The sequence below is a fragment of the Cyrtonyx montezumae genome, unplaced genomic scaffold (assembly GCF_038088225.1).
Source record: "Cyrtonyx montezumae isolate F1298 unplaced genomic scaffold, pur_monq_1.0 scaffold_3, whole genome shotgun sequence".
Lineage (NCBI taxonomy): Eukaryota > Metazoa > Chordata > Aves > Galliformes > Odontophoridae > Cyrtonyx > Cyrtonyx montezumae.
The window spans coordinates 128174452-128197769 of NW_027072034.1; the positions used below are offsets into that span (position 1 = coordinate 128174452).

The window sequence follows — 23318 nt, forward strand, 5'->3', positions numbered from 1 at the left end:
TTTTGACCACAACTGGGAGAAGGATCTCTTTCTGAAGTTTGCTCCTTTGGAGTTTCTTACCACAAGCCTAGGACACAGGCGAGCATTTTCCTTTATTTTGATTGTCTCTCTCCATTGTGATAATCTTTTAATCTTTCTAACTATACCATCTGTAAAATATCTTGGTTTTAGTACTATTTGGCATTATTCATTCTGTTTACCATACACTTTCATACATGGCCCTTCCTACAGTGTTCTGGCTGGCTGCCTGTCTCCAAACAAACTGATACTCAGAAGTCTTGGAGCAGTCTCTAAGTGCTTGAGCAAGCTGCCATCCCACCAGCTCCTGCTGGCTGACAACTGAAGGTGCTCATTCATGGGGCAGTTCTGCACTTCTCATAGCATTTGTAGACCCCCGACAACTGCCTGCTTTGATTTTCCACCAACAAAAAGTGTGTAAAATGGGAGCAAACAAAACAATGATGAGAACGGTGATCCATTAGGATTAATTTTTTGCCAATCTTCCAAGCACAGCTGCATCCAAGACCTCACTCGATGGAAGGAATCTTTAGAGAAAAATAAGTGGAAATTTCTCTGGACCTCTTCTTAATGTTTCTCCTCAGTACCAAGTGCTCTGTCTGTGTGCTCAGCAGACAGATTTCAGGTAGAGCAAACATCCTTTGGGGTACCAAACAACTCAATATTGCTAATGATGGAAACCAAGGAAACTGAATGCTGTTTTAGACAAAATTTCCTGCTACAAACAGCACCCAACTAATGCATGCAGTTGGTGTGATTCCTTTGCCTCAATCCTAACAACTCAAGTAAAGTCCAGGCTCCTCAGTACATGCTCACTGATTAGGTCTGAATCACCAGAATTAGTATTTAATTGGTGTCTCTTCCCCCAGATCATGACCTGTGCAAAGCTTGCTGATTTCCCATTACTCAATCACATCTTGTAAAAAAATTCACGCACGTAGTTGTGACATTTTAGTTTAGTTTTTTTCAGAATGACATTCTTTTTATTTTTCACTGTATCCATACAAAGCTGCGTGAGATGCTAAAGCTGGCTAAAAATGGGGAGAATGACTCACAGTAAAATTCTGAAAAGAAGTGCATTTCTTTTAAATCAAGGCAGAAACAATTCTCATATGATCCATGATCAGTGACTAAATTCTACAATATTTTAAACTTACTTAATGCTACAAATAATTATTAGCAACAATACTACTTAACCTGAAATAAGGCAGGGGCAAGATCTGATCTATAACTGCTTAAAATTCATTATGTTCATACTTGTGTACTATTCCATATGCATACACCTGTATAAAATACAACAGTGAAATCAATTTGTCCCCACAACAATAAACAGGGTACACTGTACAGCTAAAATTCATATCACATCCTAGAAGTCATGGGATACATTAATAAATAGACAACAATATATTAATTTCCAAATTCAACGAAGACTTTCAAATGAGGAAATAGATACAATGGGATTGATTTGTCATTACTGCCTTTACATCAGCTGAAGATCAGGACAGCTTCACATCGTGATAAACTTGGAAGTACTAAGGTCACAAATCACAGACAATGCATACACTATGGCAGAGCTGTAACTTTTTAAGAGCAACCTGAGTTCTTGGAGTTTGAGTGCTTGATTTTGCAACCCCGAAGCTGAATTATCCACGTTCACTTTCTCTGACTTCCTTCTTATGTTTATATAAGCATATAGATGCTGTTTGTCTCATGGTATCCATCAGCTTTGCAAAACTTTAGTGGGGGACATGTCTCAAAAGTCAGGCTTCTGAGAAAATGCTCTAAGCAACTGGCAAAAGGGATTGACTGAGAAGTAAATATTCAGCTTACAGCTTAGCCATGGCTGTTTCTCAACAAGCCAGAACCATGCAAGGAGTTCCTGGCAGTCCAAAGGTTTCCAATCCACTAACGTGGTGGCTGATGTGCCGGGTTTTAATGACAAGTTGCACCCTAAGTATCTTTCTACTCTATTTATAGAGTTTTAACTTCTAAACTACTTTGGAACATTCCTATATTTTACCTACTTCTAAGCAGGAAAATATTATTTAATTACAAAACTGGTTGTAATCTAGTTTTTACATCCACAAAAGCCAAGATGTTCAACACAACTATACATAGAGTTAACTTATACCTAATTTTGCACTGCTGCAACTCCCCAGCCATTATACGCAAAGGAAAGGAGCAAACCAGTGTTGTATATGGACTTCATGTCTGTTATCCTCACTGATTTACATTTATGTTAAAAACGTTATCAGCAGAAGACTGCCATGAGAAAGAAGCATGACATGCAATGGAGAATGGTTGAAGCCACGTGGTCCAGTATAAACATGTGTCCATGTTCAACAACAAAAAGTGATGCTTTTGATTGTGAAGGCTGCTTGTGCTTTTGTTAGTTGTGGCTTCTCCAGTTACTCAGCACGATGAAGAAGTCTAACCAGGAGATTGCATAACAGTTTTAAAAACTGCATGATGGTTTTGCTGCACCAGGCAGACATGGTTTGTCCTCACAGCTTTGAAAGAAACAAGAGGGCAGTCATTGAGGCCTATGGGTTAAAGGCAGCTGGTGATTTTAGGAAATAGTATGCTTCACGCTGCAAATCAATGCCTATTTTACCACAGAAACACTGACAGTGGCAACAGGGTGCCAAAGGGCATCTTCACCAATCTATCCCATAGCAACACAGGAGCACAATTTTCAAAGACACAAAACTATCCATCTTGTAATCACTTCTGTCCTCATCAGGTACAGATCAGAAACTCTTTGGGGCACACGTACACACAAACATAATAAAATAAAATTAAAAAAAAAGCAATACAAATTTTGTTGCTGTCAGAAATAAAAAGTGCTGTGTGGTACATCATCGTTTCCTGGTTCCGCTGTTAGCACTGGCTGACTTACTGAAACTTCTGCTCATCTGGGGAAAGTGTACAGTTGGTGTTCTTTCAGTGGGGCCATACAGCCCTAAATTCCTGGCCGTAGCTGACTTTCGAAGAGGCTTGACACTGGGAAAAGGATTGAAGACTTGTGGCTTTAGATTACCAGGCTGGGGAGGTTTAGCCAGGTTTCCACTGTCACTGGATGAACTAGATGACTCAGATGAATGTGGCTGGCAGGACTGGCTGGATGTCGACTCAGCATCAGTTTTGTTATCTGAGGTGAGTTCCAGTGTTTCCAGTTTTAGCTGAACCACTGCCACGTCTGTATTGCCATCCACAGAGACTGCGTCAGCAGGCTGCTGGTCAGCTTTCCGAGTAGTCCTGTCATCCAAGCTACCTCCTCCTTCTCCAAAATCAGAGTGTTTGGAAGCGTTCTCCTTTGCATCAGGACCATTTGTTTTACAGCTCTCACTCTGCTCATCTATAAGTCCTATGGTGTCCCCATAGCCCAGCTGGCCTTTAGCCCTAGCCATATTCTTTCGATGAACTCGTATGTGAGTGCGCCACGGAGAGTTCAGTTTTGATTTCAGATCTTCTTGGGGAATGGGAGACATCTTCCCTGTAGCATGGCTCGGAATGTGGATAACAGCGTTCTTGAGAGATCTGTTACTTGCTTTCAGCTTCTTTCCTAAAAGGAGGTGGTTTATCACTGGGGAGTGGTTTACCTGAGAAGGGAGGAGGCTGGTAACTGGCCCTTTGTCTGAAAGAGAGTGTTTGAAAGAGGCACAACATTGTTAAATTAACATCACGACAAAATGTACCAAGGATCTATCAGCAAAGACTATTTGGAGTCTTTCCTGAGGTATAGCAAAAGTTTGTAGGACTGACTTCTAGTAAAATCATCAAATTCCTCTTACAGTTTGGAGTCAAAAACAAAGCTAAATGTGCTATAATTCCATTCTCGCTTCATACTTCTTACTTAAGGCTAAGTCCTGAGCCAGGAAAGCCATGAAAATAAATCATAACAAATACAGGTCTTCCATTTGTGTAATTGTACTGTAACTGAAAATGACTTCTGATTTCTGCACCCCCTCCTGCATTTCTCTTCCAGCTGTAAGAGGCAATTCAATCCCTATGTGAAGTCAGTCATTTAAGCCTCTCCATGAGGCTTGAGTGGATACAGAATGAACCAATATATATTTTAATAGATAAAACCACACCAACTTATTATTATATCCTCTAATTCAATCACAATAGTAAATTCAGAATTAGGTAATTAGGTGACAGTTTTGATTAAACCACAAACCCACAAACCCTGCAACACGATTAGTAAAATTAGAACTGTTACTGTATTGGGTTTGATTTTTATTTTTTGGCAGTCCTTGGGTACCAACATCTTACTGTTTGCACTGCTTCTGCACAGCTACTGTCTTTTTGTTCCCAGCAGATACCTTGCCACTATTGAAAAGATTTTTCTTCAAAAAAGATGCTGACATTAATGAGAAGTAGCAGCTCCTATAAAAAAGTTTAGCCAATGGGAGAGGAATGAAACACTCTGCAGTGATCTATCTGCATGTTTCAATGCTGACTTGGAAAGATGATGTCAACAAGGAGCCTGCATACCTACTAAAACCTTTAGGTACTCTGTTCAGGCTAATCTCCAAATCACTGAATGCCAACTGGAGAAACAGACTCTGTAACACAGACTGCTAAATAAAGAACAGCCTGAATCTGAGAACAGTATCATTAGAGCTAGATAAACTGTCAGCCACCATTGAACATTTGAACCAGCCATGCCCTGATGAACTCAGGGGTGGTAGGAAGCTATGTACCAGCTATGGATCTACCTGCTGCTTGATCCAAAGTGTACTCATTTTCTTTTACCATTTTTTCCAGTGCATCAGTATGTCAACTCCAAGAATGCCAAAGATTTAAATTTTTTAATCAGAGAGATCAACACAGTGCACCCAGATAGCAAAGACGCTTTTAAATACCATCGTTCAGCTGCTCCCTGGGACCTAAAAATATCCCAGGGTCATCATCTTCAGATCCTGACAAAAGAAAAAACAACATCACCTTCTCATTTACATTTTGCACATATTAAGTTGTAACCACTCTACTACTAATGTTACAAGTCAATCTCTCATTTTCCCTATTTGGCTAAAAGTAAAAGCATTACCAGTCTTGCCTCCTATTATGAGGCTGGCTTGCAATAAGTCAGTAAATGAAGTACGTTTTGACGTATTACCTGCTCTGATGTACACATGGTGAACCTGCTGCTGCTGTTTCTTCTTTATCCTGGAATATTGCTTTTTCAGTGCATTGATATCAGTGGTCATACGTTCCATCATCATGCTGTTAAAAGCAGCATGATACTCGCTTCGGCAACTGTTTATTGCTCCAGGACTAAGTTCTGCTATGTTACTGGAACCCAGGCTTTGCTCTTCATTCTGATCTGCACAGAGTGGGAATAAAGTGAATATGAGGAGGTCATTGGCATACTGAAGGGTTCTGCAGACTATCAGCAAGGCAAGCCTATAGCTGATTCCTATTCTTTTATTTAACTGTAGTCTTTAATCAGAGTTGTTCTAATACACATAATTAACGAAGCTCCTTGTCAGCTGGTCAAAGATAAGGCCAAAAATGCAAGTTATAACATGTGTTACAGTTGAAGAGGTATGAGGTTAAACAAATGGCTTAAATGATACTAGCAAGAAGCATCAAGAAACAGTTATAGCACCACAGGGAATAAGCTGACAGCAGCAAGCAGAGCAGCTGAGGAGTCGGGCAACTTCAGAACCTCTCTGATATGCAGCCACAGAGCAATAGAAGCAGTGCAATTTATTTTCACAGCTGTTTCTGATGCACCACCAAACTGGAACTCTGAGGTCAAGGGGATAATCCTTTTTCAAGGAATGTTTGTTTGTCTTTGGTTTAGTTTGCAATAGCAGTTTGATGTTCTGGCTAAGTGCTAGCTTGAAGCAGCAGGTGAAGACCTACACACCCACAGGAAGGAAAAAAGACACCACAAAAACCAAGAGTGAAAATTTCAGCATAAAGGTATCAGCAAAACCAAACCACCAGAACAATGATGTGTAACCACGTAACTGTGTCTGCTACATCAGTCTGCTTCCCCCTCTACTATAGGCCCTCCCAGGGCATCATAACATCACCACTGATCACCATTTCATAAAGGCTGCTGCAAGTTAAGAAACCTTATGTTCTGATCACTTTCTTGTATCAGAATTCTGTTCTGCTTTGCATGTTTGCACATCTGAACATTTAATTCTGAAAATTTTTTTAAAAATAGTAGCATTTTGTCAGAACACCCTAAACCATATCCAAAATACACCAAAAATACACTACGCAGAAAGTTGGCTGGGCTCTTCCCAAGTGCTTTAATCTAGAGCTGCTGGGCAAAGGAAGTACTGCTGAGAGGCAGAGAAGAGCCAGGGAACACTGTCACTTCAGGAAGCAGTGGGGCAAAACCTCAGATTTGTCCAGGTGGTTTGTGGAAGGACTTCTCTAGGACGGGAATGCACCTGAAAGCCCAGCTGAAGTGCCTCTTATACCAATGCACAGAGTGGGAAATAAGCAGGAGGAATCAGAAACCATGAAGCAGTTGGAAAACTCTGATCTTACTTGTGTCATGGAAACATGGTGGGATAATTCCATTACTCGAATATTAACATTGAGGGCTATAAGCTTTTTAGAAGGGATAGGCAAGGTAGGAGGAGTGGGGGAGTTAAGAGGGTATTAAGAAGAGGATAGAATGCTCTCTCTGAGAAATGGTCAGGAACAGGTTAAGAGCCTCTGTGTTAGGATTAGGGATAGAACCAGTAAAGGACAGCTGGTGGTTGGGGTCTACCATCTGATCAAGGGGAGTCTGTTGAGGCTTTCTGCAAGCAATCCAGGAGACTCCTGGAGTCCATCAGTGATAACTTCTGGTTCAGGTACTGGACACACCAACCAGGGATGAAGCATCACTGGACCTGGTGCTCAACAGTGTGGAGTATTCTACTATTTAAAAGAGAATATCAACAGGACGAGAATCAACTTTTTACACAAGTAGACAGTGATATGACAAGGGGGAATGGTCTTAAACTAAAGGAGGAAAGATTTAGATTAGATGTCAGGGGAAAGCTTTTCACAGAGAGGGTGGTGAGGTGCTGGAACAGGCTGCCCAGAGAGGTTGTGGGTGCCCTGCCCCTGGAGGTGCTCAAGGCCAGGTTGGATGGGGCCCTGGGCAGCTTGATCTAGTACTTGATCTAGTGGTTACAAACTCTGCCTGCAGCACGTGGGTTGAAATTTGACAATCCTTGAGGTCCCTTCCAACCAATGATTCTATACAACAACCTAAAGGTTTGATCTTTGAGTGGTGAAATTATCCGCAGAATTTAATCTTCACTGACATGTTCCAGTAATATACACATATATGCTAATGAAGGTCAAGATTACTTATTAAATGCATACTCTTAAGAAGATGCTGATTACCAAATAGCTTTCTTGGAGATTAGCATGGACTTTGGTTAGACTTCTTTTTCACATTTCCTTCTTTTTTTCTGGGAGGGCAAAACTTCATTGTTGTTTTTTAAACATTAATGTAGCCAAATCCTTACCCCATAGGATTACTTAATATATTCATGCAGCCTTGACTTTCAATGCATCTTCACGGACTGCAGAGGAAGAGATTTATTATCTGCTGTAACCCCTATGTGTACTAAAAATACCATTTGTACAGCAGCTTTCATAGTTGAATATACAAGTGATTTCTACAAGGACATGCAGATTTAACTCAATTTTCAAAAATTAATTAAAACATTTTTACCTTTCATCTGCTTCTGGTACTTTTGGAGCTCTGGTGCCAAAAAGCCACTTAATGGTCCGAGACAGCCAATTGCATTGGCAATGGAGTCTTCATCATCTACATCATTCTCCTCATCACTGTCTCTGGTTCTGCCTAGCCTTCTGACAAAGGAGAGTATAAGGGAAAAAGGAAAGAGACATTCTTAAATATGTTCACTACTGAATACTTTTAGTTTCTTTAAGTGCATTTAAGGGAATATGTCAGTTCACTATCTGACAGTGATCTTATACACTGTAAGAAGAGCATTTCAAACTTACCCTGAAAGTGAAGTTGACTTTACTGTTGCAGGGAAAGGAGTAATGTTGTAAGTGTATTTCTCCCTTAATTCTGCCAGTTGTGGGAAGGGAAACTGAGCCATAGTATAAACAGTCTAGGAGGAAAAAAAAAGCACAGCTTTTACAATCATCCCTTTAATCATCAGTCCTACAACAGATTTGTCCATGAACAGACTTTTATAGGCCTGCAGAATTGGAGGCTGTGCCATGAGAAAATGTAAATAGTCTACTTTTATGATTTAGTCAATATCTCCTGTAAGAAAAATAAGACTAACTAGAAAAGTACAAAGTTTAGAGTTTTAAAAGCATTAGAGATAATAATAGAGACTTTTAAAAATCTACTGTACTTATTTAATAATAATTATCAGTCCTCTCCTTGGCAGCACACATGCATCACTTGAGTTACAGAAGAACAGGAAGGACCCAATATTATCCAGATAACATTTTAAAAAAAGTGAGAGATTTGTCCTAACATGAAAAAAATGCCACTGCTACTCTCTGTATGCAGCATCACAGTCCGTAGCCCTTAAAACAAGACTACAAAAAGCTCTTAATAGATTTTATTTATTTCAATACTCAGAGATAAAGATGATAAGTAGCTGCAAATTAACTTGCATTCAGCATTAGTTTTGCTTTAGGCCATTTTGTAATATGACAATGTGTGTCAACATCCAAGCTAGTATGAAGACAGATCATACTCACTGCAGTATCATTGCTAATTTGATTCTATCTAATTTAGTAGCCCTTTTTCCCCTACTTTGGCATTGAAAACAAAAATAACCACCTGAAACATCATTTCTCAGAGCTGCTTTGAAAAAATAACGTGTTTTTTTTATAAGTTAATGTCTACCGAAAGATAGCAGCATAAAAATTTCTCCTTAGCCATGGCAGGAAATCTTCCCTTTTCTTGCTCCTGTGCTACTAAGTCAGAGACATTTTCATTTAAAGGCAAATGGCCTCAATTAAGATGAAAGGAAATTGTGGACAATTTCTGTATAATTGATTCAAAAACAGTGCTTTGTCTGTGCTAAATACATTAAGAAAAGTGCAGTAATGAATTCAGGCCTGAACCTTTCCTGATAGCAAAGGGGAAAAAAGAAAAATATCCAGTGGCAATGACTGAAGCAGTGAGGAGCAGGAAGGGTATTCCTGGCTGGATCAGACACAGGGCGATAGAGCAGTTCAACATGCATGAAAAGAATTTTCCAGTTTGAGCACTGCAAAGACTCTAAAGCAAGGAGAATACCTTCAGGAACTCAGAGCATGAACTAAAGCTTCGGCACTCTGTGAAACTACAACTCTCCTGTGAAAGACAAATATCCTCCAGGGCCTGAATGGTGATATGCCGGCAGTCTACCAGACGGAGGAATTTTATGATCTGGAGAAAGACCTACCTCCGGCCCAACATGTCTGCCTGTTTGTTTGATCTCCATCACACTTCACTGTGTTTTATCCCATATGTCTCAACTCTCTCCCTTCATAGAGAAGGAGGTGCATCTGGAATTTATTTCTACTCTTTATGTCGACAGCCTTTTCAGGTAACTTTTTCCATATGCTATTTACCCTTTATGTGAACAATCAGCTTGAACTCTCCATTTACTCCTCACACCTACTGTTTTAGATTATGCTCCCAGGTTTTCCATGTCTCCAGTGTGTCTTTTCCAGGTCCTGTGCAATTTCTCTCTTTTGCACATTTTTTGCTTAATTACTTGCTGTTAGATTATATCTAGAAGCTTCACTTGCCATCTGGCTAAGAGATCCACAAACAGATTTTATGCTGGTGCACATTCTGCAGGACATTCAAAAATTTTTGTCAGTCAGTACTTGTGATCTTACAGCAATGCCTCAATAAATCTTGTTTCTAGTTTGCACACAGATTTGCATGCTATGTGATTCTGGTGAAACTAGGATAGCAAGAAACAGCCTACAAATAAGAAGCGTTATGAGTTTGGCTGCACCGTCTTATTTATGGCCATGAGGGACAGATTCTGGGAACACAGAGGTGTGAAAAATACCCTCAGTTCTCATCTCAAACCTCACGCCCTACTCTAAAACTGCAAAGTCAGCTATGCTCTCAGCAAAATGCCATACAAAAGGTGACAGGCCTGTGGCTTCCAGAGGAGGGCAGGAAATTCTGCTTTTGCAAGGTAGCTCACAAACTCTTGATTCAAGAGCTGTTCCACAACAATTTAAGGTTTCTCTCTCCTTTCAATTGGAAAACAAAACAAAAGTTAAAGTAAACTCAAAAACAGACTACGCGCTACTCCAACAAAAAGTTACCACTGAATTACCATCAAATGCAGGTAACTGCAGGAGATAGTTCAAAATGCTGGGCTAACAGAGAGGGATTAGCCCCCTATTCCCCTCCACCACAGTAAACACACAGGGACACCTCTCCTGTTCCTGTTTTCTTCTCATCTCTACACTGGAATGCTTCTAAGCCTACCATCTGAATTAATTTAGCTGCTTGTAAAAATGCTCATTTTATGAGGAGGCATGAAAGCATCTACTCAAATGAGCATACATTGCTTAGAGAATCTGCAGACTCTTGGCATACAGCCTTTTGTATCCATGCAAGAACTAAAGTTTATTAATAGGCCAATAAAATGACATTACTGACTACTGTATTTATTTAACTTTTACTCCTAAATACATACACAGTCTAGCATCTGGAGTGTGCAGCACTTACCCTTTATTTACCTGAACTGCTCAGACCGAAAAAGGAGGAAGCTGGTAGCTTGCTTGCTCCTCCATTCGCTCCAAGCTCTCCTCAGAATAACATCATAAGAACTCTTCCTATGTAAGGGCCAAATATGCAAAAGCTTATCTAATTTAGATATCTGCCCTGCCAACACTTGCTCCTGAAGCATAGGCCATACCTTCCTCTTCTAGCTACCAAAGGCAATAGATCTATAAAGCAGAACTTGTTTCCTAGTGGTCCAGAGTGCCTGGACAAGTAGTTCAGATACAAGTGAAACCATCATGCAAGCTTAAAGAAAAGGGAGATGACTGCCACAATCAACCTTTACTGAAATGTTTAGAAAAGACAGAGTAGAATATTAATCCTTTCCCATGGTGGGATATTAATCGCTCAGCCACCTAGTAAAAAGTAAGTAAAACCATCACTTTGATTCAGATTAGGGAAAAAAATAACATTTTGAAAACAAGACATCCTAAATGCTCATATTTGGCTGACTTGTCCAGAATAATCTTAAAGCAATTTATAAAAGTAATATCTTCAACCAGCCTATCTCCTTTCATTAATGCACTGATTCATATTTCTCTATTTCCTTCTCCAAAGCAGGAAAAAAACAAAAAAACAAGAAACAAACAAACAAAAACCTGTTCATAAGCAGCAGCCAGGCACATGGTGGGATTCATATCCCATAATTGCAAATACTGACACTGCCTACGTCTTTCCTGTTAGGGTAAAGAGAACCTAGAATGAATTCCTCTGATGAAAACAGCTACACTGTCAGTGACTGCCTTTGACTATGAATGCTATCTAAAGTATAGTATGGTTTCTTCTACTCAGAGGACATACACAAAACAAGCATGCTTCCCTCCTCATGTCTTCATTATCTGTACAACCCTATGAAGAACCATAACACCTATTTAAAAACCATACAAGTACTTCTGACCAGTTGCACTTACATTTTTGAAGCAGAACAAAGCCATAGTAGAAGCAGAACAAAGCCCATTCCTAGAGCTCCCTCATCAGACAAAACAACTAAAAATCTGAAAGTAATTCTTTACTTTAGGACAGTACTTCATCAGAAGTGTGTAATCCCAATCAAAACATTTTGCTTGCAGTAATGGAAAAAGAAATCACCTGCCCACTACAATAACAAATCCATTCAATTTCATATGCTTCAGACTTCTTTGCCTCATCCCAAGTTAACATCTTTAGGTTAAACTACATGCTCTGTGTCTGCCCCCATTTGACCACCATTTTTTTTGAGTCAACAAAACTTGAGAACTTTAGCATGACACATATATAAAACACTTAAGTAGACAAAACCTCGTGTACATTATATAAAAAGACACAAGCACAAATCAATATTTTCTTTTTATCTGCAATACTAAAGTCCCTTCCCTTTCCCAGAACAATGTAGATATTTGCTCTTATAATATCACACAAGTGTAAGAATTCAATGAGCATAATTATCTACAAATGTCTTTGTTTACACTTCACTGACTTCTCTTCATAGCATTTTTTTTTAAATCATGAAGGACTCTTTTTCCCCTTCTCACTTGATAAATCCTTGTCTCCCTCTGTGTAGGCAGAATGAAAAGGACACAGTGTAATAAATAACTGGTCAGAACAAAAACAAAATAAAAGAATATCCTAAAAATTATGGCTACAAAGAGATTCCACATCTTGCTTGTGTAAATTCAATTGCATTCTGTATCACACGAAACTTTTAGCTCTCAACATACACATACTCATTATCAAGTGGTGCCTAATGCTTTTCTGTTTTTATGTGTAAGATTTTCAGCTTGAACTGCAGGTCATCTGCATTTATCTCGGATTTTTATTCTTGAGAGAGTTTATGTTCCTGCAGTATCTGAATAGAAAATGTAATTCTTTAGACATCAGCACCTGAAGGATGAAAAGAAAATGCAAAAAATTATACTGCAATTACTCACCTGCATGAGTTCATTGCTGTCAATCAGACTGTCTTCCAGCATCTCCTGGGTCAGCTTGCCCATGGTACTGTAAAACTCATCTGCAGTTTCACAACACTCTATTTGCCTACATCAAAATAAGTGTTGTTTTATCTTATTTTTACAGTATGACTATGATTTGCCTCAAAATCAAAACTGAACTTTCTGCAATCATAAAACATGCACTTCCATTAGTTACCTTAATTCTTACATTTATTGCAATCCCTCATACACTTCCAAATAATAAAACTGCACATGACTGTATTGTGACTGCCTAAGCCGAACACTCACACATATACAGACTCTGCTTCTTTTAGTTCTAAAACTTGAGAAACAAGAAATCCTGAGCCTTTATTCGCCAGATCAAAATAGTGTCTCTTGCTAAATTAATGTTCTCCTTCTAACGTTCTGCTTGCTTGCACAAAAAACAAGTCTGGTGTGAATATCTTGTACATGTATACCTACATGTTGTTCAGTTTAACTGACTATATTACAAGGCTACTATATAATAGTTTGATTAAGGATTAGACTGGCCTGATGCAATTAGAAAAGCTTTTAAGCTTTCAAGGCCTCCTCTTCAGACCCCCAAGAACTAAAAATTAATCTCATTCCTACTATTTTTTCTAAGAACTGCTGTCTGACCTCCAAACAGCATACCCATTAAAGACAGAGACACAAAACAGAATAATGAACCACTGATTAGACAGATAAGCCTAATCATTCCTTTGCCCTTGCAACAATTTTATTCAAAGATATCAATGTTTTACAAAAACAAGTTTAACTTCACGTCTCCTTCAAGGGGAAAATAAATACTATCTTCATCCTGTAAATGAGTTTATAGGTTAGAAAGACTCCTGAAATTCTGCAAATTCTAGAAGAAATTAAAAGTAACCCATCTTTTCTTAATGTTATTTGAGTGTCTAAGAGCTAAGCACAAGTTAATTTTTCCTTCCTAAAAACATCCTGGAAGGAAAGGAATCATTAGTAAACCTAGCTCTAATAGCTTTAGAAACAGAGTGGATCTTTAGTTGGAAAAAAAAAAATCATCGTTAAAGAATCACTTCAGCCAAGATCATTATTTCAAGGAAATATACTGAATTTGCTATTATTTATCCAAGTTTACATTGAGAATTTGAAAAGAAATTTTAAAATATAGGCTGGTAAATTAAAAATGTGTTTCTTCTCTGGATTTTACAAGAACAGAGAGAACTAACTGCTTTATCTAAAACTAATCCTTGATGCTTTAAAGACCTTTGATTCTTTCCACTATGATGCAGAAAAAAATATTCAGAACAACAACAAAATCCAGAAATGTATAAAGGTAGACAAAAATATATCCTTTTTTCATGGCCTTCTCCACACTGCATCTCGAAGTTTATGTGTATCATCAACTTAAATCCACTGAAGTATCTGATGAAAAAAATCAGGTACAGACAGAAAGCTTCCAGTACTAGACATTTCTAGTCATCTACTGGTATTTTTCCTATTGCTTTTAGTAGACTGGGAGAAGCAGGTGGCCTCAGGATCCTGTCTCCTAACTGTAGAAAGATGGGGTCATAATTTCATGTTGAATCACTGCTTGTGGCAGAACAGGATTTTTCTGTTTTATCATCTCATTTGATACATTAATCACAAACTTACTCAATTTCAGGGCTTGTTCAGCTTCTGTGACCCACCTTCTTCTGCAGCTCTTGTTATCACTCCACTGCTCTTTCCTTTAAGTGCCCCAAAAACTGTCCTGGGGCCACATCCTATTCCCAACAAACAGTATTTTAAGGTGTGAAATATGATTAGCTTATCCTTTTGGCCACATTCTTGTAGTTTGCTTCTTCATCCAGTTCTTTCCTTTTTTTTTTTTATTAAGTATGTTTAATTTTTGCTTTGATTAGATTTTATGCTTAAAATCTTCAAAGCAATGACTTCTTTTTATTTTTTATCATGATATGAGTTGGAACATTTGTAGCTACAGCTGGTAAGCACATAGAGAACCACCCCACTTTTTATCTAAAGATATGGTACTAAGTAATAAAGCACAACGGGACTACATACAATTTAATCCTAATGCAAATTATTTACAAATGTTTCTTTCATGAACTGATCAAAAGAAATGTCTTAGGTTATTATTATACTAATTATGCTTTAGATGAGTTGTATTAAACATTCCCCTGTGATGCCAGTAGCCTACAGTGTTAATATATTCTAAAAGAAGAAAAACAAATCAAACATCCAAGTACAGAGATGAACATAAACCTCAGTGGTTCAGTCTGAAGGAAAAACCAAAAAAGGAAGTTAAGCATCAGTAAGCATCACAAGAAAAAAAATTATGCAGTTGATGAAAACAGTTTCCAGCTGAACTAACATCTGCTTGTCCTTTAAGAGTTCACACCTCCTGCTGAAGTTGGTGACAAAACTCTCATTTCCCAGAAGCACTGTACACTCTTCAGAATGCAAACATTTGCCATAATAACAGACTGTTCAGAAGCAATCTTTTGTATTTCACTCTATGTAGTGGATTAATAGTGCTATAAATAAATAGAAAATAATAGTTAACAATAATAGAAATACAAATTAATATAATAATAATGTCAATTTGGCTAGAGCATGCTTAAAAGCAGAGAATCTCAAGAAAACGTGTTCGCAAGCATTAACAGAGAAGAACCATGTTACACAAAATGATCCTCTTAGTAATCCTCAGCTGTACTCTCACACATAGCCAATGGGCTTAAGTGAAAAAATGAAATTTAACATCCCCAGCTTCAGACAAATTAGGACTAAATCAGCTAGTCAACCTCAAGTTACTCTATACTCTTTTCTTCAGAATGTCTGCTAACTCCCTCTGATGTCTATGCTCTGGAAAATCCAACTCATATTTCAGCATACCATAAAGACATTATATGTACACAATACAAACAGCAGGAGACATTTGCTGCAAGAAGGTTCAGCTCATTATCATGCCCATTCTTTTGATATCATGACAATATTTTCTCTATTACACATTTTCTTGGTGAAACCAGAAAGGAACATTGTTTCTGCTTTGAAAAAGATGTACATTCTCCTGGAGGACAGCATCTTGCTTAGAACTGAAAACATGCTCTTTAGAACAACATATACATTATTTACACTGATCAAACCAAAAGAAATGACCACTTACTCTCCTAACTTTGCCCAAATAGCCAGAGCTACTCTCAGTATAATTTCAGAGCCTTCAAAGAATACTGAATCCCAGATCTTCAGAACTGTATGGTTTGGCAAGCAAGTGGCAAAGAGGGTCAGAAACCATTGCATTGTGAAGACATTTGTAAGAGGGGGTTCATAGCCTCCTAAAATAAAAAATATAAATGCTTTAAGTCATTTGTAATTGCTATTGTTTTACGTGGTGTATGAATTGCATACTGAAATTCACCTGTCATTCTAGTTATTGGGAAAAAGGTTAACCATTAACACATTCAGTTTTCCTTTTGGCTTTTAACAGCTTCAACATTTAGTGGCCTGATAAACCTGTAGTTTTATTTTCTTTTTATTCTCAGAGAACAATTTGTGCATCCTATTATCAGCTAAAGTCCACGACACAGAGTGGCTGCTGTCTGTGAAAATAGTTTCAAACAGCAAATGCTAACTTGATACACTTTTAGTTTTCATACAGACTGTGCTGTTACAAGTTTATTTATATGAAACATGGTAGTACATTTTAGAAAAGATGTAACCTTGGTGCACTTAGCTTCCAGGTCGGGTATGGGGGTGAGGAGGAATTACTAATGACTGAAACAGCTGTATTTGAATATAAAACAAACAAACAAGTTGTCTGGAAGAAATGCTATACAACAGAAATGCACAGTGCAAAGCCAATTTTCAGGTAGTAATCCAGGAAGTAGCTCAGCTTTGTATCTCCATATTGCTAAGCATCCAGGTGAAGAAATACTGACCAGCTGCCATTTGCCTTTGCGTTACAGCTCTCCTCAGAACGATTATGTAAATTTTAGCAACTAAAAGCAGCAAGTGGTTAGACACATAGCTTGAGTTAAGAAAAACTCTCTTTATGGGTATTTTTTGTACTAAGATGTACTCTATAGTGATGTCATTCCATACATTTTACAGCCTTGTCAACATGTTTATGTTATGTTTGCAGTTAACTGTGGGACCTAATGATTTCTTGTTTTTCCTGAGAACTGACAATATACTGTAAGCATATCAATAATGGCAATGATTGTCTTTCACTTCTGACACTGTAAAATGCACATTTTCTGAGCAATATGTTCATGAAAACACTTCAAAGACTATATTCTGACCTGTGTTCAGGTGAAACAATAGCAAGAAGGAAATTAGTGGCATTTTCTGTTGAACCTACCTCCACTTTCTCTGTTAGCAGCTCTTTGGAGGGTGTCTAAGTGTTGGGACAGTTCAGGAAGGTTCATTCGTAAAAGATCTCGGAAAACAGCCATATCCACTGAGAGAGCACGGAGATTATTGACAAAGTAACTATCAGGAAGCACCTTATCAATTAGGTAAATCATGATCTGTAAGAAGATGAAAAATAAGCACATAGAGCTTATACCTAGAAAATAAGTCTCAATGAAAGAGATACAAAATTCTAAATATTCTGTTCATAAAACTAAAGGTTAGAGCCAGTGTCAATACCTCTGGCATCTCCATTAAAATGGGGGAGTAAACATCATTTTAAGCATCCACAGGTATTCTAAGTAACCACAATCAATCCAGTTGCAAAGGCTAAAAGCCTCTTCAAGCTGCTCAGATTTTATGAACCATTAATGACCGAAATCAATTTCACAGTAAGCTATACCCAAACTGGAAGGAAGCATTATTCAAATCAAAGGCAAATTCTTGCACTTTTGATGCTACAGGCATTTATGAGATTTTTCAAATTGCTAAAAAGTTCTACTATCCCTTTTCTGGTTGCTAACTGCCACAACTAGAACACTCATCTAAAGAATCTTCTTTTGCTTCTCCAAAATGCAAGATACTGGTCTTTAAAAACATTCCTCACACATTTCACTGATGTGTCAGTGCATGCTGCACTTCATCTTGTCATTTTAAGAGGTGCTAAAGTAAGCAGCATGAGACAGTTTAAAGAGACATATGTTTCAAGTAAGATAGCTCAACGTTGTGGGTAAAAACGCATTAACTGGATGCTGTTGAGATTCTGAGAAAATTGGAACAAAGAAATAAAAATCACCTTCTGTATATCAGCAGCTCAACAGAAGACTCTGAACTTCAGGCCTGCTCTACCAAATGCATCAAGAGAGTCTGCATGTGGTCACACTGTCTGCTTCAACTCTCCATTACTCACTACCTCACTAGAGAGTGCTCAGTCCTTGCTATCTCCCAAATCCCCTCCAGAGCCACTCTTTCTCATGTCTTCTTGCAAATAGGTATCTTTCCTCTTTAGCTAATCCTACAATTAAAAATGACAAAAGCTGCACCTTTCACAACAAATCCCTTCTCCTTCTTGGGAAATTCCAGCCTTACAAAGACCATGTACTGAACGTGGAGAAGAAATAACTTCATTTTCCATTCTCATTTTTGCCAGGTAAGACTCATTTTTAGTGCTGACACACTTCAGTGATTTACCTCTTCAGGGCACTCTAGTGCCATTTGCTTCTTCAGCAAAAGGAGCCTGACACAGCTCATGATAAGAGATGGCACAAAAATAACACAAATAATCAATTTGAAAATCATAATCCTAAATATAGGGCAATCACGTTTTCCATACTATCATAATGTGTCCTAGGAGCTTATAGACTGTATAAGATCACAGGAAAATAACAGCTGAAACTACAGAATAATTTTTTAGCACTGAATAAGTAAATATATTATTTTCTTACTATTATAAGTAGCTCCCTAGAATGGTCTACAATGGAATAGAAAACGTCAAATAAATAAACCACTGTAATGGTTAATGTAGCTTTCAACCTATATCTGGGCTATTTATTTTTATTTTACAAATTTATTTTTTGTGTTTCTACAATTTGCTTTAAAATGCAGCAGATTTCTTAACTGCCGTGTACGAGGTTGATAATAGAAACTGGAAGTTTTAGCTAAACATAGGGTCTCTGTGAAGTAGTAATGTCATCTTTTATTTATTTATGGTCAAGTTCTCATTTGTGTTTTTTGTTTGTTTTTTAATATAGCTTTGGCTTCTTTTAGAACAGGGATAACATTCAAATTGTCCATCTCTAGCTCAGACAAATAACAAACAATCCACAGATAAAAATCAATCTACTTTAAGTCCTGCTCTTTTTGGCTGCTACAAAATTCATACATTCATTTATTCTTAAGTTTAGTCAGTAAAAGCAACCCTTAACGTTGCAACAAAAGTTTCTACTCACTTTCAAGGCATCTCCCTCATTGCCTTCCATTACTTCCAGAATGAGTGCAGCAAGTATGTTAAAGCCCTGACAATAGCCAACAGATTTATTCCACCTGGCATAAGCCAGCAAAACTCGTTTTAATACCACTCGATCTTGCTCCGCCTCCTGGCCACAGTAAGAACTGCAACCGGTTCGGTGAAGGTCCTTTAAAGAATAAAAAAGAAGAGCAGACAAATAAAGATGTTTATTTCTCTCCTCCCATCAGTTTTCCTGCCTGCTCCAGTTTTCCCTTCACGTCCGCCCTCCCAACACATGCTCCTGAAGTTGATGAGCCTGTTTCTTTTTTAATTGTAAACCTTGAGGTTGCTCAGCCAATTTCTCTTCAGTAAGGTCATAAGTAAATAAGTAATCTAGAAGATGCTCTATAGAACTTGTCACAGAAAATGTCAGAAGATATCTATGTTTCAAAGGGAAAAAATATATCATCTCTGTAATTGCTTTTTAAATCTTCCATAGAATGTTTTCTGTCGATTTTAAGGATTTTCAGAGGTAAGACTTCAGAAAAAAGCATTCTGTGCATATTAGACAGATGCACAAGGGAAAAAACATTTTTTCTACTTCAAAATCACTTTCCTTGCACAGGACAACCACTACAACGTGAATTTGCTGAGTAGAATATCATGACCTGTTAATATTGCACGATATGGAACAAGGGATTAGAGTAGATGCTTGTATGCAACTGACATTAGCAGCAGCAATCTCAAGGTTTGAAGCTAGATGCAAAATTTCTAGCAAAGACTGCCACTTCAAAATGTTTGTTCTAGAAACTGTTTAAATTCAAAGGGATGTGCCTGACCATTACATCTGCAAAATGGTAATCTGTACTATGAAATGGAGACAAAATCCAATTTTTAGAATGACCAAACAAAGCAAGAGGAGCTGCTTTTCTTTAAATCAAAATATAAAAAATAAATTCCAGCCAACTATGTTTTCAAAACAAAAACAAAGAGAAGTGCCCTTGAGAATTTAATTTAAATGATTTGTGAAGGGCAAAATGTACTACAATTTCTTCAAAGAAACTGTTTCACAAGGAAGATCTAAAAACTTAAATTACCAAGTACAGATGATAATTGTAATAACCAGGAACACAAGATACTTTGTTCTATGTCCTTTAATTAAGATGATTATAGAAAATAAAGAACATCTCCCAGGTAAACAGACCAACATGTACATCACCACAGCAATATAAAACTGTTAAGCTCCCGCTCAAAAATGCCCGTTGTTTTACATATGAACTTGCAAACAGCTGAGAAATGTACATAGACAAAAGTGTTTCACTACTGTAAAACAGAAGATGCTCAATTGCCTTACAATAAAACATAATACTGTATAAAACAGAAAGTATTTATTTACAAAATCTGTATATACAAAACATTATAACTGTCTCCATTAGTCTAGTATGTCTCAATTATTTTTTAATAGAAATTGAGGGAAACAGTTTCAGGAGTACTGTTTTTTTTTCTTTTTTTTTTCTTTCAGTTAACACTAACCAGATCAATGCAAAGGAAGAACCAAGAAAGCAGAAGAAATAATTTCAGTCGCTCCAAAGGGGAATTTTTCCACGTTGGAAAGAACAAAATAGATCCAAAATCCATATTAAATGTATATGATTGCTTTTCATAAAATAAAATAACAGGAAGTTGTCTACCTTTACTATCTGGATGCCCATAGAGTCATCATCAGGATTACTTCTTTCGTTGAATGTGAAACGCATTGTTTTATCCCAGTCAATGGCTATACTATGCAAGTACTGATCAGCTAGGGTCAGCCAAACCTAGGAAGCCAACAAAATGCATTATTTCTCAGATAAAATATGAGCATTTTTTATAAGCATCATGAGATGAACATGACCAGCTTCAGCCACATGCAATCTGCCATTAGACTTGACGTATACAGGAGAAAACTAATTACTCAAAAATTGTTTTAAATATAAAGTAATTGGCAGAAACCAAGAGACCTTCCAAGTGGAAGCCCATCCACTGCAAGGACCCTCCTGGTCATATCAGCTTTTCTAATCTCATAACCAGCAAGGCGTTCTATAAAGCTGCTGTAGGCTTTCCTCAGACTCCACCATGGGTCCATCTCCTGGAAACACCACATGAGAAATATAGTAGTGCTCCCTCTCCCAGAGGTCTCATCTCATCAACTTTCCAGAAGGAATAGCTTCTTGAAGGAAGCATCTGGGACAAATGTGAAAAAGTATTACTTGGATCAGTGTAAGTTAATCTCAAAAAAGGACTTCCTAAACTATTGACACAACAGGGAGTTCTGAAAACAGACAATGCCTACTTTTAAAACCTGTTAATTACCAAAACAGATTATGTATACGTGCTTAAGACAAATTATGGACCTCTATTAAACATTTTAAAAGTTCCTGAACCATAAACATATACGTCAGATCATATGATGGCAACAAATAACAATGAAGGATTTTTATTTTTAGGAAACTGAAAAAAATCATGAAAGCAAATGGGTCAAATTTTATACCAGCTGTTAACTCCCTCAAGTGACAAAAGTAATTCAAACACTTCCCACAGATATAAACACTTAGATAATTGCATGGTGAAGGAATCTGTAGGCAGCTCCCAGAATCTCAGATTTTCTGCATTTAAACATGCCATCCCACACTTTTGAAAAGTCACCATATAGAAGATTAATGTTTTTCTACTTCCCAGCAGTATTTGGCACTGATATTATTTTACTGATGCTTGACTGGATTGTCTACCTCTGCCCACTCTGGACAGTAGATGTCACATGCCATAGCAGTAATGCAGATGTCACTCTGCCCCTTCCACCGTCAACAAAGAAAGCAATCAGCATGCTGCCAAAACATAGAATGTTTCCATAATTTTGGTATCAGTACCACTGGAAAAACAAGGAACAGCAGTGAAAAGCACAGTCTGTACAGAAGCTGTGGAGTCTCCATCTCCAGAGCTATTCAAAAGCTATCTGGACATTGTCCTGGGCAACCTACTCTTGATAACCACTGAGGAAGTGGTTGGACTAAATGACCTCCGAAGGTCCCTTTCTACCTCAGCCATTCTGTGATTTAATGCACCACAAAAACAAACAAACAAAAAAAAGCTGAAATGGCAGTTGTAGAAGGCTTACTGAAGTGTGGGACAAGAACTTCTCAGGAAACAAAAAGATTATTAAGTTGATACAATAATTAAATGGGCCTGTAAACAAAACATATAATGGTAGTGGTGTTAGGGAAACAATACCACTTACAGTCTCAAGTTTCCTTCCGCATTTTACAATTTGGAAACATAGCAAGAAGAGAAGAGGAAGGAAAATCACCTGATGCATCAAAAATATATGGAACCAGATACGTATTTTAAAAAGCTTTAAAAATAGTCTGTTGAGTAGAACTACATCTTTAAAGCTGAGACTGTGTGTTTCATCTAGTTTTTAAGAAAGATGAATAATTTATTTGTGGGCTAGGGAACTTCAAATTCTGCTGAAGAAAGCAATAAAACAAGTTTAAACTTGGTAAAATCCCAGTAAAATTCACACTTGAAATTTCCAAATATTTGTTGAAAAACATGAATAATATTGATGTTGTTCATCTCATTCATCTTTCATTGGAAACTCAAAGGTGATGTGTTGAACGCTGCATACAGGCCCACCTACCTTTCGCCGCCATTCTTTTGGTATGCCTGTTGGCAACCTGGCCACTGCTTTGAGTGCATCATGCCACTAAAAGCAAAAAATAAAAATAAAAATAAAAAATAAATACAAAAACCAGGTAAAAATTTACCATTAGCTTAATGCAGAAATATTGCAATATCTACAATACTGCAGACATGCGCATTCATTTCATCTTACTGAAAGCTTTTTAGAGTTTAACTGTTCAATGAATTTATAGGGAAAATACAGATTAATTACTGAATGATATAACAACACTATAACATTATAGGACACAAAGATGGAAGAGATTTCTGGAAGGAAAAAAAAAGAAAACCTATTGCACCTTCCAAATACTAATGGAACAATTCTTCATGTAATAGCAAATAATACACTGATATGATGACAGATGCAGTTTTTAACTAGGGCAAGTACTTCAGCCGAAGGGAGCCCAGCCCTCTGTAAGCCCAGCTAGCAATTAATCAAATTACCTGCTGAAAACCATTTTGACCTAAAGATGGCTCAAGAGTGAATTTCAATTTCGTATCAACTCCTAGAAACAAAAAGGAAAAATAGTTATGATCATTATTTTCATTTAGT

General features: G+C 37.5%; 1 protein-coding gene across 4 annotated transcripts in view; it reads right to left on the reverse strand.

Annotated features, from left to right (window-relative positions):
- Window positions 1-857: 857 nt before the first annotated feature.
- Window positions 858-23318, reverse strand: part of TBC1D30 (TBC1 domain family member 30) — a 47988-nt gene continuing 25527 nt past the window's right edge. For 2 of the 4 annotated variants that reach the window (XM_065743358.1, XM_065743361.1), the window contains 12 exons: window positions 23210-23271; window positions 22725-22790; window positions 20740-20865; window positions 19050-19235; window positions 17051-17219; window positions 15857-16025; window positions 12688-12793; window positions 8020-8132; window positions 7724-7863; window positions 5144-5350; window positions 4890-4946; window positions 858-3655 (listed from right to left, as the gene is read on the reverse strand). In XM_065743358.1, the coding sequence (XP_065599430.1) occupies window positions 2877-3655; window positions 4890-4946; window positions 5144-5350; window positions 7724-7863; window positions 8020-8132; window positions 12688-12793; window positions 15857-16025; window positions 17051-17219; window positions 19050-19235; window positions 20740-20865; window positions 22725-22790; window positions 23210-23271 (2180 nt within the window). In that variant the 3' untranslated portion in view covers window positions 858-2876. The remainder of the gene's footprint in view (window positions 3656-4889; window positions 4947-5143; window positions 5351-7723; window positions 7864-8019; window positions 8133-12687; window positions 12794-15856; window positions 16026-17050; window positions 17220-19049; window positions 19236-20739; window positions 20866-22724; window positions 22791-23209; window positions 23272-23318) is intronic. The other 2 variants (XM_065743359.1, XM_065743360.1) reach the window with 1 other exon arrangement.